Here is a 14,595-nt window from a genome sequence, read left to right as displayed (position 1 = left end):
CGAGGAACTCGTTGGCATCATCACAGATAAGGACCTGAGCCTGGAGCGGTTGAAGTAGCTGAGGAGATTTGGCAAGTTCGGTTGTCGTCACGGCAATGACCTGAGCTCCTTGCAAGATCTTCCTTCGAGCATCGTCATGAAACCGAGGTAGTTCTGCATCAATTTCCTCGAACTCTTGGTAGGTCCTTTCCAGGTCTTCAATAATCTGATCTCGCTGCCATGACCTATGGTGTGGCCCAATAAGTCTATCGTACATGTCCAAGAAAGCAAACCTGCGAAGTTCGAACGGCAAGTTGATATTCGATAGCTGTAAAAGCTGCTCTTCCATATTCGACACCAACATCCTGGAGAATTCTGTGATTTGCTTCTCAGTGTGTCTCTCCTGTCCGCACATTCCTGCGTAGCTGGTAGCAGGAAGGTCAAGGCTCAGCAGACGTTCTGAGGTTGAGCGACCTCCCATTCGGACAATTCCATCAACGCCGTCATCGAGAAGCTGTTCAACCATCCGATCTAGTGAAGCATCGTTGTGAAAGACACAGATTGTTGGGCCAAGGTCGGCGCTGTCTTTGTTGTACAGCAAAGTCCGGATGATAGCCCTCGTCAAGTAAGACTTTCCAGTGCCCGGGCGGCCATAGATGAGGGCAATCTCACTTGAAAGCGCCTTGAGCAATGCTTCGGCTTGGTCAGGGGGAAGATTAGCCAACAAGGAAATTTCAGCCGCTGTAGGAGCATGGCTTGGGTCGAATTGAAAAGCATGCCCTTCTTGCGCCAGGCATCCCAGATTGAACGTGAATTCAGGTGTCTGGGCATATGCTGGCCGCTCAATCACGGGATCTCCATTCGACCCTGGCAAATCGGGGTCTAGGAGGCTTAAAAGGTGATGGTCGGGTGACTGGGACAGCTGTTGGAGAGCTTCCAGTGTAGGCTTGAACGAAGCCAGCAACAGATCTGGAAAGTCCAGGAGGTATCGCGAGGGCTGTGCATCATCGTACCAACGGAGAGCGTCGCTGAGCTTTGAAGACTCAACTAGCATGAGGTTGGCGTAGGACCACTCATTGTCGCTTGAAAGGTTGAAGTAGTTACTGTCTGCGAAAGGCTGACCTGCTGCGCCTGCAGCTCCGCGTAGGCTTGACTCAGACACAACAAAGTGTAAGATCACTCCTGCTGTATCTAGGACCGAGACAAGCGTACCAGGCCGAAATCGCTTGCATCGCTCCCACCAGGCTTGTCGCTGATCATACTCCATTGCTCTTACTGGCTCAGGCTGTTTGAACGCAACCGTAAACTCGATTCCGTTCTGGTTGTGCATGCTGACGTGCTGAACCTTCACATCATCGCAAAAGTCGAAGTTAGTGGTGGTCCGTTGGCGGCGGTAGGCCTCAAGACCTGGACCGTGGATTGCTTTTAGAATTTCACGGCAGCCATCGCGTATCTGCCCTGCGGTGTCTTCTCTCAAGAGGCGGAATTCTCGGTCCAATCGACCTCGCGCTCCAGGCAGATGCCACGAGGCGGGATCAGCAGCAGGAAGGTACTGGCCAGTTTGCGCAGTGATCTCCCCGTACGTCGGCAGGACATGGATGCCCGTGATCTCGCTGCGATCGTTGTCGTGTTGTGCTCCACCTGTGGAAAGCGCCCCAGGTCGGTCTTGCTCCGGCGCAGATGCGCTGTGGCTGTAATTACTGGAGCAGCACGTGTTAGATGTATGTTCTGTTTGGAAAAGAAAGTCTGTATACTGTACCTCGCAAGTCCATCCATGACGCATGGAAGGCCAGATCATTCGTTGCAAAGTAAGGGATTCGAAGGCAGCGTGTAGCTCGCGACTGGCAAGGCTGTGAAACTGGAGAAATGACAAAGTCGTCACAAGCTGTCAAATTTGTCAGCTCAGAAAAGTTAGGACGAGGGAGAAAGCAGTCCCAAGTTGCGTGGCTTTGGAGTGGAAGAAAGTTGCTTGAGGCAGTCGCCACGACGCGCTCTCTCCTAATCGGAAGCGAAGGGAAAGTTTAAAGGTGGTGACTAGACTTACAAAAAGTTCAGGCACTGTCGAAGCAGGTTGGAAAGAAAGTCGGTTGCAGCACCAGCTTTGTTTCGCTTTCGAGTCCCTTCTATCGGTCGCAGCAACGTTCAGCGACTAGGCGAACTGATGGGCGTGGGAACCGAGAAGTAAGGGTTCGAAGGTTATGAGCACTTGGTCAAGGGAAACTTGCAGCCTGCTCCGCGAAATAAGCCGCTACAAACACGAAAGATGAGAGGAAAAGTCAAAGTGAGATTGCAAAGTCAAATGATGGACAATCACAGGGCAGGTAAATGCGCGTGGAGGGTAGTCAGAGGAAAGTGTAGAACTGGAGAAATGTTGAAGGGACTTGATCAGTACAGTGGAAACCCATCTGCTCTGAGCAGCAAAGACCTTGAGAAAAGCCGTCCCAACCTCGCTGGTCAGCTTTCGTTCAGTCTCGGGGAACGAGGTTTGGGATGCACACACCAGTCTCTGTGGCCGCTGATCTTGTGAGACCTTTTTCCACCAGCGATTCGAGTCCTGATTTCTCGTTGAAGTGAGAGCGCGGGCTTTGCGCCAACTGAGTGTTCACAGAGGTTTGCAGACCAGGCAGAGAAACCCAAGGTCAGCTGTAGGAACACCGGCTACAGTTGTACCGCGAGGACATATCGAGGGAACAGTGTCTTGGATCCTTCAAACGCACGAGGTGCTTGCAACCAGCGATGAAAGGAACCCACGCGATGGTGTGATGATCTATGCATTTCTATTCCACCGTACCTCTACAGCTCATCCTTAACATGCTCCGTAGCCTCTGGGTCCTCACCCTCGAGGGCCCTGCTCTTGGGGTTCTTATCCTCCTGAGGCTCCTTCAATTCTTCCCCGTCGCCCCTAATCACTTTCTGCTCGCCATCGCCCGTCTCAACCTTGCCCTTCCTCCTCCGGTCCAGAGCCGCAATCTCGTCGTCATACTTGGTCCACTCAGGCACCTGCCTCCTTGCCCTGTCCAGCTTGGGCTCCTTCGTCTGCGGGTTGTTGCAGAGGTCGATCGTCTTGGCCTCGGCGAACGTCTCGTCGCTGCACCATGTCTCGCACCACAGCCACTCCTGCGGCAGGCTGTGGATCGGGATCTGGAACTGCATGTGGTTGGGCAGGTCCTGGTCCAAGTTGGACAGCGAGTTCGGGTCGGCGGAGAGCGTGTGGTAGGTCTGCCGCAGTCGGTCGCCGGCCGCCAGCTCCCTGAAGCGGCGCAGGTCGACGACGTACAGGGCCGAGATGTGGTAGGGCTGGCCGCGGAGATAGTTCGCCCAGTAGCCCTGCTTCCAGAAGCGGAAGCCTTCCATCTCGACGCGAGAGTCGCACATCGGGGTGAAGCCGTACGGCGCACCCTCAAGGTCGTGCTGTACCAAGCTGTACATGTCCGTGCGGACGATCTGGTCTGCGTCGACGAAGATGACCTTGTCGAGTGAGAGCGGGAAGAGCACATCCAAGAAGAGGATCTTGTAGCCCCAGATCTCGCGCTGTTTCTCCTTCTGCTGGCGAAGCCAGTGAGGCCACTTGTAGGTCACCATCTCGTACTTGAAGCCATACTCCTCGGCCATGAAAGGGAGGAAGTCCTTAAACGCTGGAGAGAGAAACTGCTCGATGAACCAGAACTTGACGGAGTGGTTGGTGTTTTTCATCACGCTGAGCATCATGATGTTCAGCATGCGCTCATACAGATGGCCACTGGCGACGGAGAAAATGTTGATCTCAGCATGCTCTTCGTCCGAGGATGACTTTGTCTTGACACCAAACAGATCCTTGCCAAACTTGAGTCCCTTAGACACAACGTCGAACACACCTCCCTCGCCACTTTCCTCGAGAACGTCAGCTTCCTCCATCCCGGGCTTTCGGTTGATACGCGGGTACAGAGTTGTGCCCATGAAGTTCATCAGGGCGGTCTCTGTTCCCTCATCACCAGGAACAGCACTGTAGCCCTTGGCACCAACGCTCTCGATGTGGTATATATCAGAGCTACGGCCTTCCTTCAATTGGATGTTGTAGAAACCTGGGTTCGCCTTGAATTGGAAATAGCCGAGGTTGAACATGACAATCGTGTCTGCGACCTTGGAATCCTTCTCGGTGCTTAGTGTCAGCTGCGCGCCACGAGGTAGAGATCCCGTGGACTCCCTGGAGTGGCCCTCAATGAGAATGTTTTCCAGTTCGTAGATGACCTCAACATCGCTCTTAATCGAGCTCAGTTTCAGATTGTCCAGGTCGTGCACGGACGCCTTGGAGGCTACGAGCCATGCAGGAGGCACGTCCATTGCGACATTAAGCAGTGCTTCCGATGGCAAGCCCTTGAAGTCTGCTGTGAGTGACTTGACCTTCCCAGAAGCGTCGAAGACAGGGGCATGGTCGAGAACGTATCTGTAGAATCTCTTCACCGGAAGCTCCTCTAGCTTCTCCTTGGGGTTGATGAAGACCTTGAGATACACCCCCGAGAGTTCGGAAAGCACCTTCAGAATCGGCACCCATCTTTGACCTTGTTCGCTTGCAGGGTTGATAACGGCCACGAGCTGGATTGTCGCCTTCGACTTGTCGCCAACCTCAAAAGCGGTGTGGGTAGAATTCCACACATTGAATGCAGAGATTCTGAGTGGAGAACCAGACTCGAAAATACCCTCAGGCACATCGGGCATAGTAGACAATGCAGTGATTGATGTGACCTTCGCGGCTGCTAGAGGGCTAGAAACCTTCTCGGAAAGACCAAGATCCTCGATGGCGTTATAAACTGGCAGAATCCTCGATTTCTGCTCAATATCCAAGAAGAGCTGGTAGTCCTCGGCATTGAAGTCTTCTGCCGACACGATAGGCCCGACGATACGGCCGTTGAGAATGAGCATATTTTGCCCCGGCCGAACAGCCGCGGTCGCAAGGAATCGGCGCAGCGCGGAGTCGTAGAGATCATTCTCCTCAGTCAGGCCCTCGGCAGTGTCGATGATGATCTTCAATAGCTCCTCCGAGTCAGCAGCCGCAAGGTCAGACTGGCTAGCTTTTAGTGCAGAATTGATCTTGTATGCTTCCTCTGAGTCCGCAGGATTGTGGATGATGTCAAGGCGGATGCCAGGGTTGTTGACCCGGAATTGCAACGCCGAGGCGGCGAGCTTGACACCTTCTGGGTTGGTCAGGTCGAGGACGAGTGTCAGCACTGCCCAGTTCTCCTTGGTAGAGTCCGAGTACGCCTCAAGCACCGGGATCATATCGAAAAGCTCTGCATGCTCCGAGTGTAACTTGTTGACATCCAACACATCTAGATCTTTCGGGTCGCTCGGAAAGATAACAGTGTTGCGGCGCTTGGCTGCATTCTGCAAGAAGAAGTCGGGAATCCACTGGTCCTCCTCAATTTCACCATAGAAGAGAGCCTGCCTTAGCATCTGCAGGTCCATCCCAATCTGCTGGCTCATCGGCTGCAGCCAGTTGCCTTCGCGTGACATAGGAAGGCCATCAACAAAGAAGACAGGAGTTGCACCATTGGCGCGCAACCGATCGGCCCAGCGCTTGGAGAGGCGAGTTTGTTCTCCGTGGTGCTCAGACGCCAGTGCGTCCTCAAAGGTCAGGGCAGTTGCATCTTCTCGCAACGTCCGGTTGGCGACCGCCGCCTCGAACAATCCCTTGTCCGCATCACCTATCTTCTTGGCTTCGATAGCAGCCTGAAGATATGCCATCATCGCCCCGAGACCATATGTCTCCACAAGGTTGTAGATTATCTTGGCTTGTCGCTCGGAGGCATCGGTGAAAGCCAAAGGAACAATACCAAATCTCACCGGGAGCTTGCGCTTGACGAATTCCTGGAGCTGTTTGGCCACCAATGCGACATCTTCCTCCTTGCTGAGGTCGACCGGGAAAACCAAGTTGAAGATGTCACGGCGAATCTGAGGCAGCGAGCCAGGCATTCCACCACCTTGAAGAAGCTGAAAACCGTTAGTCATAGCCCCGAGAAACGAGTTACAGCAGTACTTACACTCATTAGGTGTTTGGGGAACGCCTCGTAACGCTTATCTTTCTCAACATTATTCAGATAAACGATGACTTTTCCATCCTCGGGCGTGTCATGCCAGACGAATCTCTGGACGTCATCAATTGCCTTGGCAGCAGCCACAGATTGGTGGGTGAGAAGGGCAATTGCCTCCTCTCCGGTCAAGCCCAAGTCAAGGACGCCGTTGATAAGCTTTCGCTCGCTCCGCAACAAGTCAATTAGGGTGAAGGCATCCATTTGTCTTTCAACGAGCTGAACGCCGTTCATCCACAGTACATTGGTTCCGGCAGGGACGAGTTCGGCGCGGTTGGCCTTGTGCTCGCTATGGAATTCATCAGAGACATTGTGAGCGGCCAGAGAGCTTGAGTGTTTCGGGAAGTCCTGGGTCAGCTTGAGCAGAGTGCTGAATGGGTCCTCACTCTGCGTGATGAAAGAAGCTGCTTTCAGGCCGAGGGAGGATAGCTCGGATGTGGACAGGGGCTTGAGATCGGCGACCTCTTCCTCCTGGTCCAGGACGACTTCAGAGGCTATGACCTTCTGCGTTGCATCTTCCTCTGCCTTGCGGTCGTCGATGACAATGTAGTCTGTCCTCTTCAGCTGCAGTGCAACACCATATCCACTGACCGGCAGCGGCTCGAGATTCTCATACGACAGCCTACGATGCCGAAGTTTGTAGGTGCATTCCCGGTTCAGTGCCTTCTCCGATAGGATCCTGTGAAAGGGTGCAAATCGAGGGGAAGTGATGTCTGCGTAGAGGATACAGCTAGGACCATCACCAAGCGAGAGGTCGAATGGCAAATCTCGGTCTTGTCGCTCGGATACATGACCTCGAGTCTGGCCTGCGTCCAGGGTGGGAATACAATATTGCTGGCCCATCCATATAGCCCACGCATCACAGCCATCTTGGTTTCCTTGTAGCGTAGGTTCGACACCTGTCTGATAATACTGGTAATGCGCCTCGATTCGTGGGACTGCCGATCTCGTTGACAGAGCCAATTTAAAGATTGACAACCCCTCGTCGCTGGTTATGTGGCCGTCTTCTTGAAGTAATGACAGAAAACTCTCGTACAATTCTGCGTCGGTCTTGAGCTCGGAGAAGTAGCCATCTGCGACGCGGTCGAGGAGGGGAAAGTAGCTGGACGCATTCTCCTGAGCGGCAGTCTCCCTAGAAACTCAATCAGTCTACAGAATCATCCTGGAATGGTCCCGAGACAGTCCTTACAGCAGCTCTATCAAATATGGAGGCGAGGGAAATGCGGCCTTCATGGCGATCTCGACAGACGGTCCGGCGCATGTCGGCTGGGCCTTGAAGAGAGTTGCTGCCAGCAGGGAGGCCAGCAGGCTCCCTGGCAGCTGTGATAGCCGTATCATGGCTTCTTCTTCCCAGCAATCGAAGACCAGAGGTTACGCGATTTTGAGAATGGGTGGGAGAGGTTGTGATCGAAGCAGCCTGACAGGGCGCAGTCGACGGCCTAGAGGGAAGCCCCGTATGCAGTCAATAAGCTTGGAGCTGCCTATCAACGAGCTCCACTATGCTCCCATTGCTCTAGAAATGTGGCAAGTTTGCTGATTTCAAGTGTTCAGCAACAACAAGTGGTAGTAGATGCTGTGCTAGGGCAGAAGTTAACTGGCCTTCTGGGAATTGTCTTAAAATGTTTGGTCTTCCTTTCCTGTCAGTTATAAGCCCGACGTCGAAAGTGAACACATTGCCTTGGGAGCTGTCCTGAAGAGGCTAGCGCGTCAGAGAACAGCTCCCTAAGTTGGGAAGGGGGGTTGCGCCTTAGATTCACTGGGGGAGTTATACATGACCAAACAACAACTCCAAAGCAAAAGAATTGTTTTGAGATCTTGCTATTCCGAGATGTGATATTTGAAATTCATCTTCAAAGCTTTAGCAATCATATACGTTCAAGTAGTGGCATTCAAGTCTGTAGATAGGACCAGAAAGCGCAATCGTTATCAATGTAATCGGACCTGCCCAGTGCCATTGCCAGGGTGTCAATTCGAGCGGCCGCGTGCACGGTCCAGGCCTGTGACGAGCAACCTGCCTGGGCTAGTTTCCACATTGCAGATGGCCACGATTCCACTCTGGAGGTCTCGATTCCCCTAACAGCCAGCAACACCAACACCAACAAGCCGTGGACTCGACGACCGGTGCCAGGTGGTCCATACTCGCTCCTTCACCTTCAACCACACCGGGCACTCTTGAATTTCATCAGACCATTCAGATTCAAGCAGCAGCAGCCACTGCATGGCCCTTCGCCCTGCTGTCAATCGCAACATCCCACCAGTCTGTCCCTCTCAGTTGATGTGAAGCTTGGGCTTCCAGACCACTACCCACCATGGCCTCCTCGGGCATGCTCACCAAGGTCCGTCCACACACATCATATGTCCATTAGCCGCGCCCTAGAGTGAAGAGGAGCACCAGAACTGACAATGCGTCAACAGTTCGAGAGCAAGAGCTCCCGCGCCAAGGGAATTGCTTTCCACCCCAAGCGGTAAGCTTCGCTCATCTTCCCAGCGAACCGTCGTATCGATACTAATATTCAAATCCTCCAGACCATGGATTCTCGTTTCTCTCCATTCCTCGACCATCCAGCTATGGGATTGTACGTAAACTTTATTGGATGGCAATGGGGTTGGGCGCATTGCTAGGCTGGTTGGGCAGTGGATCGCGACCGCTTCAACTCTACCCACTGGCCTTGCCCACCCCTGGGGCCCTCAGATGAGCTTCGGCGATTGCTAACATTCAATTTACTCGTGAACAGACCGTATGGGAACCCTGATCGACCGACTTGAAGGCCACAGTGGCCCCGTCCGCGGCGTCGACTTCCACAAGACTCAACCCCTGTTCGTATCAGGCGGCGACGACTACAAGATCAAGGTGTGGTCTTTGACCACGAGGAGGGAGCTGTTCACGCTCAATGGGCATCTCGACTACGTCCGAACCGTCTTCTTCCACCACGAGCTCCCGTGGATCATCTCAGCCTCCGACGACCAGACCATCAGAATATGGAACTGGCAGAATCGATCCCTGATCTGCACTATGACAGGCCACAACCACTATGTCATGTGCGCCAGTTTCCACCCGACACAAGACCTAGTCGTGTCAGCATCCCTGGATCAGTCCGTCCGTGTTTGGGATATTTCAGGGCTGCGCAAGAAGCACTCCGCCCCCACATCTATAACATTCGAGGAGCAAGTGGCCCGCGGCAACCAAAACCAGACCGACATGTTCGGAAACACAGATGCGGTGGTGAAGTTTGTCCTCGAGGGTCACGATCGAGGTGTCAACTGGGTCGCGTTCCACCCTACCATGCCATTGATCGTGTCGGCTGGCGACGACAGGCTGGTCAAGCTGTGGCGCATGAGCGAGACAAAGGCATGGGAGGTCGATACATGTCGAGGCCACTTCCAGAACTCCTCCGGATGTCTGTTCCATCCCCACCAGGACCTCATCTTGTCGGTTGGAGAGGACAAGACCATTCGCGTGTGGGACCTGAACAAGAGGACAAGCGTGCAGAGCTTCAAGCGAGAGAACGATCGATTCTGGGTCATTGCTGCTCATCCCGAGATTAACTTGTTCGCGGCCGGTCACGATAATGGAGTCATGGTCTTCAAGCTGGAGCGTGAGAGACCAGCAATGGCCGTTCACCAGAGCACTTTGTTCTACATCACAAAGGAGAAGCAGGTCAAGTCGTACGACTTCCAGAAGAACACTGAGAGCCCTACCCTGCTCTCCCTTAAGAAGGTTGGGCCGGCCTGGGTGCCTCCTCGCACTCTTTCATACAACCCGGCGGAACGCTCGGTTCTGGTCACCTCCTCCTCAGATGGCGGGTCGTACGAGCTCGTCAACCTTCCCCGTGACGGCTCCGGCGCTATCGAGCCCACAGAGTCAAAACGTGGGCAGGGCAATTCTGCAATCTTCGTGGCTCGAAATCGATTCGCTGTCTTGAACACATCCAGCCAGACCATTGACATCAAAGACCTGTCCAACTCAACCACTCGATCCTTCAAGCCTCCCGTTGGAACGACCGACATCTACTTTGGTGGAACCGGCAACCTTCTCATCATCACTCCAACCGCTGTACACCTCTACGATATCCAGCAGAAGAAGAGCATTGCGGATCTGTCTGTCAATGGTGTGAAGTACGTTGTCTGGTCCAATGACGGTCTCTACGCCGCCCTTCTGAGCAAGCACAACGTCACTATTGTCACCAAAACCCTCGAGCAGGTGAGCACCCTGCACGAGACCATCCGTATCAAGAGTGCTACTTGGGATGACGCCGGTGTCCTACTTTACTCGACCCTCAACCACATCAAGTACACTCTGCTCAACGGCGACAATGGCATTGTGCGGACGCTGGATACCACTGTGTACCTCACCCGCGTCAAGGGCCGTAATGTTTACTGCCTGGACCGAGCGGCCAAGCCCAAGATTCTCCACGTCGACCCTACCGAGTACCGCTTCAAGCTGTCCCTAGTCAAGAAGAACTACAGCGAAATGCTTGACATCATCAGGAACTCAAGCTTGGTCGGCCAGTCTGTAATTTCGTACGTGCAGAAGAAAGGGTACCCTGAAATTGCCCTGCAGTTCGTTCAGGATCCAACCACAAGATTCGAGCTCGCGCTTGAATGTGGCAACCTCGAGGTCGCAGTGGAGATGGCCAAGCAACTGGACAAACAGGCACTTTGGGTGAAGCTCGGCGCCGAGGCCCTGGCTCATGGAAACCACCAGACTGTCGAAATGTGCTACCAAAAGCTCAAGCAGTTCGACAAGCTATCCTTCCTGTATTTGACCACTGGCGACCAGTCCAAGCTCGCTAGGATGGCAAAGATCGCTGAGCACAGAGGAGACTTCACTTCTCGATTCCAGAATGACCTGTTCCTTGGCGACGTGGACAGGATACAAATGTTCAAGGAGGTCGATCTTTATCCTCTCGCGTATCTGACTGCCAAGTCGTACGGTCAGGAGGAAGAATGTCAGGCGATTTTGGAAGCTACGGGCTTGACAGAAGACCAGATCACACTGCCAAAGATTGGCGAGCCCCTTACTCCACCAAAGCCAGTTGTGCCAACATTCAAAGCAAATTGGCCGACCAAGGCCACCTCACAGTCCTTTTTCGAGAAGGCCCTTCTCGGCGAAGTCGAGGGTCTCTCGCTCGAGGACACGCCTGCAGCTACGAACGGATTCGGCGACGACTCCGTGGACGATCTTGTCGCCAAGAACGGCGCGTTGGCAGAAGCTGACGACGATGAGGACGCTGCTGGCTGGGACATGGGAGATGACGAAGTTCCAGATGTGGAAGGCGACTTCGTTAATGTTGAGAGCGCAGATGCAGGTGGTGCTGGCAGTAGCGAGGCCGATATGTGGGCTCGAAACTCTCCCTTGGCAGTTGATCACGTCGCCGGTGGATCTTTCGAGAGCGCCATGAACCTTCTCAACAGGCAAGTCGGCGCTGTCAGTTTCGCGCCGCTCAAGCCAAGATTCTTGGAGGTATACGAAGCGTCAAAGACTTACCTCCCTGCATCGGCGGGATTGCCGCCATTGATCAACTATGTGCGCCGCACGGTCGACGAGCAAGATCCTAGGTCGGTGTTGCCATTTATCCCAAGAGATCTTGAACACCTCGCCACCAATGACCTCCAACGCGGCTACGACACGATGAAGGCAAACAAATTGGAGGACGGCGTCAAGATCTTCAAGAGTGTCCTTCACGCGATACTGGTCAATGCAGTGTCAAGCGAGAGCGAGGTCGCAGAAGCCAAGAAGCTCATCACCTCGGCGAGCGAGTACACAGTTGCAATGTCCGTCGAGCTGGCACGGAGGAAACTTGGCTCACCTGCGGAGGTCAATGCCAATCCCGAGCTGCTGAAGCGATCTCTGGAGCTGTCAGCTTACTTCACAATCCCCAAGATTGAGGTTCCTCATCGCCAGCTTGCCCTACTCAACGCCATGAACTTGGCCAGGAATGCCAAGAACTTGAGCTCGGCCTTGAGCTTCGCAAACCGCATATTGGCCAACGGAGGAGGCGGCAAGATCCTTGAGAACGTGAGTCATACATGCTACTTTTTGAATGTTGAAACCAGGGCATGCTAACAAAATATGTACACAGGCCAAGAAGACCAAGACTTTGGCTGAGCGCAACCCACATGACGAGATAGAGATCGAGTTCGACCAATTCGCCGAGTTCGAGATCTGCGCGGCCAGCCACACACCTATCTACAGCGGCACGGCGTACGAGGAGTGTGCGTTCGACGGGTCCAAGTACCACTCCAAGTACAAGGGCACGGTGTGCACCGTCTGCGAGGTGTGCGAAGTCGGCAAGCACGGCAGCGGGCTGAAGCTGTTCTTCTGAGGAACACCCCGATGGATCCAGAATGCGCGCCCGGGTTGACCTTGGTGCCCTTCTACAAGATAAGTGTAATTAGCTGTTTTTAACGACATGAAGATGGAGAGGTTTGGTCCGATTTGAAGGTCGGGACGGGATACGGGGTCGCCTGTGGTGAGTTTAAAGCGTTGGGAATGGATGGTGCACGCCCCCCAAAAAGGTCGAGGTCTGTTTTCCCGATGGCTCTTAGAAGACGAAAACCTGGCGGATGAAGGGTAAACAAATGTCTTGAATGTTGACGCAATATACTTATATTGATGAACTACTACTCCCGTGTTGGTGTGCGTATGTCGATGAGCAGAGGGCAGCGGTCGAGCGGTCGATTGCGGAGCTCCTTCTGGATTGCTTTCGGAATTTATGACTTTCCCGATAACGTCCAGCAATGGTAAGCTTGAGGAATAACACTGAAGCTTTTGCCACGAATTGATCAGTGCCATCTGTATTCGTGTCGCCAGCACATGAGAAGTTGGTACGTCATCCTCACTCGTACACACAGTCACTCAACAATCAGAGTCATTGCAGTGGCATTACAGGGTCATCATTTCTATATCTTCTTTTGTTGTGTGTTCCGCGTAGAAGCCAGCCATGACGGCGCAGGCCCAGAGCCACAACCGACCTCTCCGCCCCCCCCCCTCCCTGTCAACAACCTCCGCCTCGACCACACATGACCAAGACTATACAATAGTCTCGAGCTCCCGCGCATAGCCCAGCGCGTTCTCAATGACCAGCTTGCTCATCTCCTCTTTCCCGCTGCCTGCCGCAGCCTCGTCGTCGTCATCACCACCGGCCGTGGGCTCCGCCTCCTTGGGGAAGTAGATCCGACCGTCCTTGAGAATCCAGCCGCGGGAACGGGCAAAGTCGATGACGGCGCCCTCGGAGTCGAGGAACAAGAGGGACTTTGTGGATGAGATGGGCAGGGAGGGGTAGGCGCGCTCGCTGCTGGAAGCGATCTCGGAGCGGATCTGGGAGGTGAGGATCTTTGTATTTGGTAGAACGGTTAGCAAGACGGAAACAAGCAAGCAAACAAGCAAGCATCATTGAACAGCACTTCTGGACATCTACTCACCTCAGAAAACACGCCAAACTCCTCACTGGGCACCTCGCGGCTCTTCATGGCCTTCCAGACGCGGTCGTAGCTCCCCTCCATGAGCCAGCGCTCGAGGCGGATGGGGTAGCCGAGGAAGCGGTCGCCCTCGACGTCGACGCTGCCGCCGCCGCCCTCGCGGGTGCTGAGGCTCTCGAGCTCCGAGTGGAACTCGGCGTAGCGGCCCTGCGTCAGCAGCAGCAGCAGGTACAGGCCCGTGACCTTGTTGCGCTCGGCCAGCGAGGGCGCCAGCACCGAGGCCGGCAGCTCGTAGAAGGGCGCCAGCTGCGTCACGTAGCGCGTGAAGGCCTCCGGGTCGCGCGCGCGGATGCTGTACAGCGCGCCCTGCTCGTATGTCTCGCGGGCGAGGGCGAGCACGCTCTGCGGTGGCTGCTGGGGTGATGACGACTGCGTGGTGGTGGTGGCGGGGGAGGGCGACAGGGCGTTGAGCTTCAGGAGCTGCAGTTTTGCTTTGGAGAGGAGGGGCGCGGCGTCGGCGTAGCTGAGGGTCGAGGCTTGGGATTTCAGCTGGGACAGGATCTGCTGCAGTTGGCGTTCGGCCATGTTGACGGTGGTCGCAGGTGATACTGCTTGCGGCGGGAGGAGGTAGGTCTTGGGTTCCTTGCTGCTGTCTATTGGCTTCTGGGAGAGTTGTGCAGCTGTGTGAGGTACGATGTGATGTATTGAGAGGAATCTCAAATCTGTGAGCGACTCAGGGTTCGCTTGCAAAGTTACTCGTCGTCAAGATTGGTCGCTGGTGATGGTGATGGTGATTAGTGGAGGACGCAGTCAAGTGCAGAGCTCCGGTATACAGCCAACGGCAGAGCAGGCTGCGGAAGGCTGACGAACTGACGTTGCCTTTGCGGCTGGCAGGGCCAATCCAGGTGCAGGGACCCCCTGGAGCTCCACCGTTTAGGCTGATTATGTAATACATCAAAGATGTCAACACTCTCCAAACTACCACCCGCCTCAATGCTAGCATGTTAAATAATTATCTATTCAGTGACTTTTCTCTAAACCAATCCTCCCTGGACTACCACAGCTTTTTTTGCTCTCGAGAAAACTATTTGGTTAATTCAGGACTCAGCTACGTACAAACATGCAGGTG

General features: G+C 54.3%; 3 protein-coding genes across 3 annotated transcripts; 1 reads left to right on the top strand and 2 right to left on the bottom strand.

Annotated features, from left to right (window-relative positions):
• Positions 1–2,772: 2,772 nt before the first annotated feature.
• On the bottom strand, positions 2,773–7,382 carry J7T55_009911 (glycoprotein glucosyltransferase; the record flags this gene model as incomplete). Its single annotated transcript, XM_053143875.1, has 3 exons — positions 2,773–5,946; positions 5,997–7,176; positions 7,234–7,382. 3 exons carry the CDS (start codon positions 7,380–7,382, stop codon positions 2,773–2,775), a joined length of 4,503 nt encoding a protein of 1,500 aa, XP_052993430.1.
• Positions 7,383–8,353: 971 nt separating this feature from the next.
• J7T55_009910 (coatomer alpha subunit) lies at positions 8,354–12,370 on the top strand (the record flags this gene model as incomplete). The annotated part of the gene is made up of 5 exons (XM_053143874.1): positions 8,354–8,380; positions 8,460–8,509; positions 8,571–8,620; positions 8,780–12,063; positions 12,128–12,370. The coding sequence occupies 5 exons, from the start codon at positions 8,354–8,356 to the stop codon at positions 12,368–12,370; spliced, it is 3,654 nt and encodes a 1,217-aa protein (XP_052993429.1).
• Positions 12,371–13,077: 707 nt separating this feature from the next.
• On the bottom strand, positions 13,078–14,051 carry J7T55_009909 (GANP/Nin1/mts3/eIF-3 p25 family protein; the record flags this gene model as incomplete). The annotated part of the gene is made up of 2 exons (XM_053143873.1): positions 13,078–13,380; positions 13,470–14,051. The coding sequence occupies 2 exons, from the start codon at positions 14,049–14,051 to the stop codon at positions 13,078–13,080; spliced, it is 885 nt and encodes a 294-aa protein (XP_052993428.1).
• Positions 14,052–14,595: the final 544 nt, after the last annotated feature.

The sequence above is a fragment of the Diaporthe amygdali genome (genome assembly GCF_026229845.1).
Source record: "Diaporthe amygdali strain CAA958 chromosome Unknown NODE_15_length_991109_cov_64_707514, whole genome shotgun sequence".
In the NCBI taxonomy this organism is placed as follows: domain Eukaryota; kingdom Fungi; phylum Ascomycota; class Sordariomycetes; order Diaporthales; family Diaporthaceae; genus Diaporthe; species Diaporthe amygdali.
Note: the sequence above shows the minus strand (reverse complement) of the source record. Positions and strands in the feature narration are given on the sequence as shown.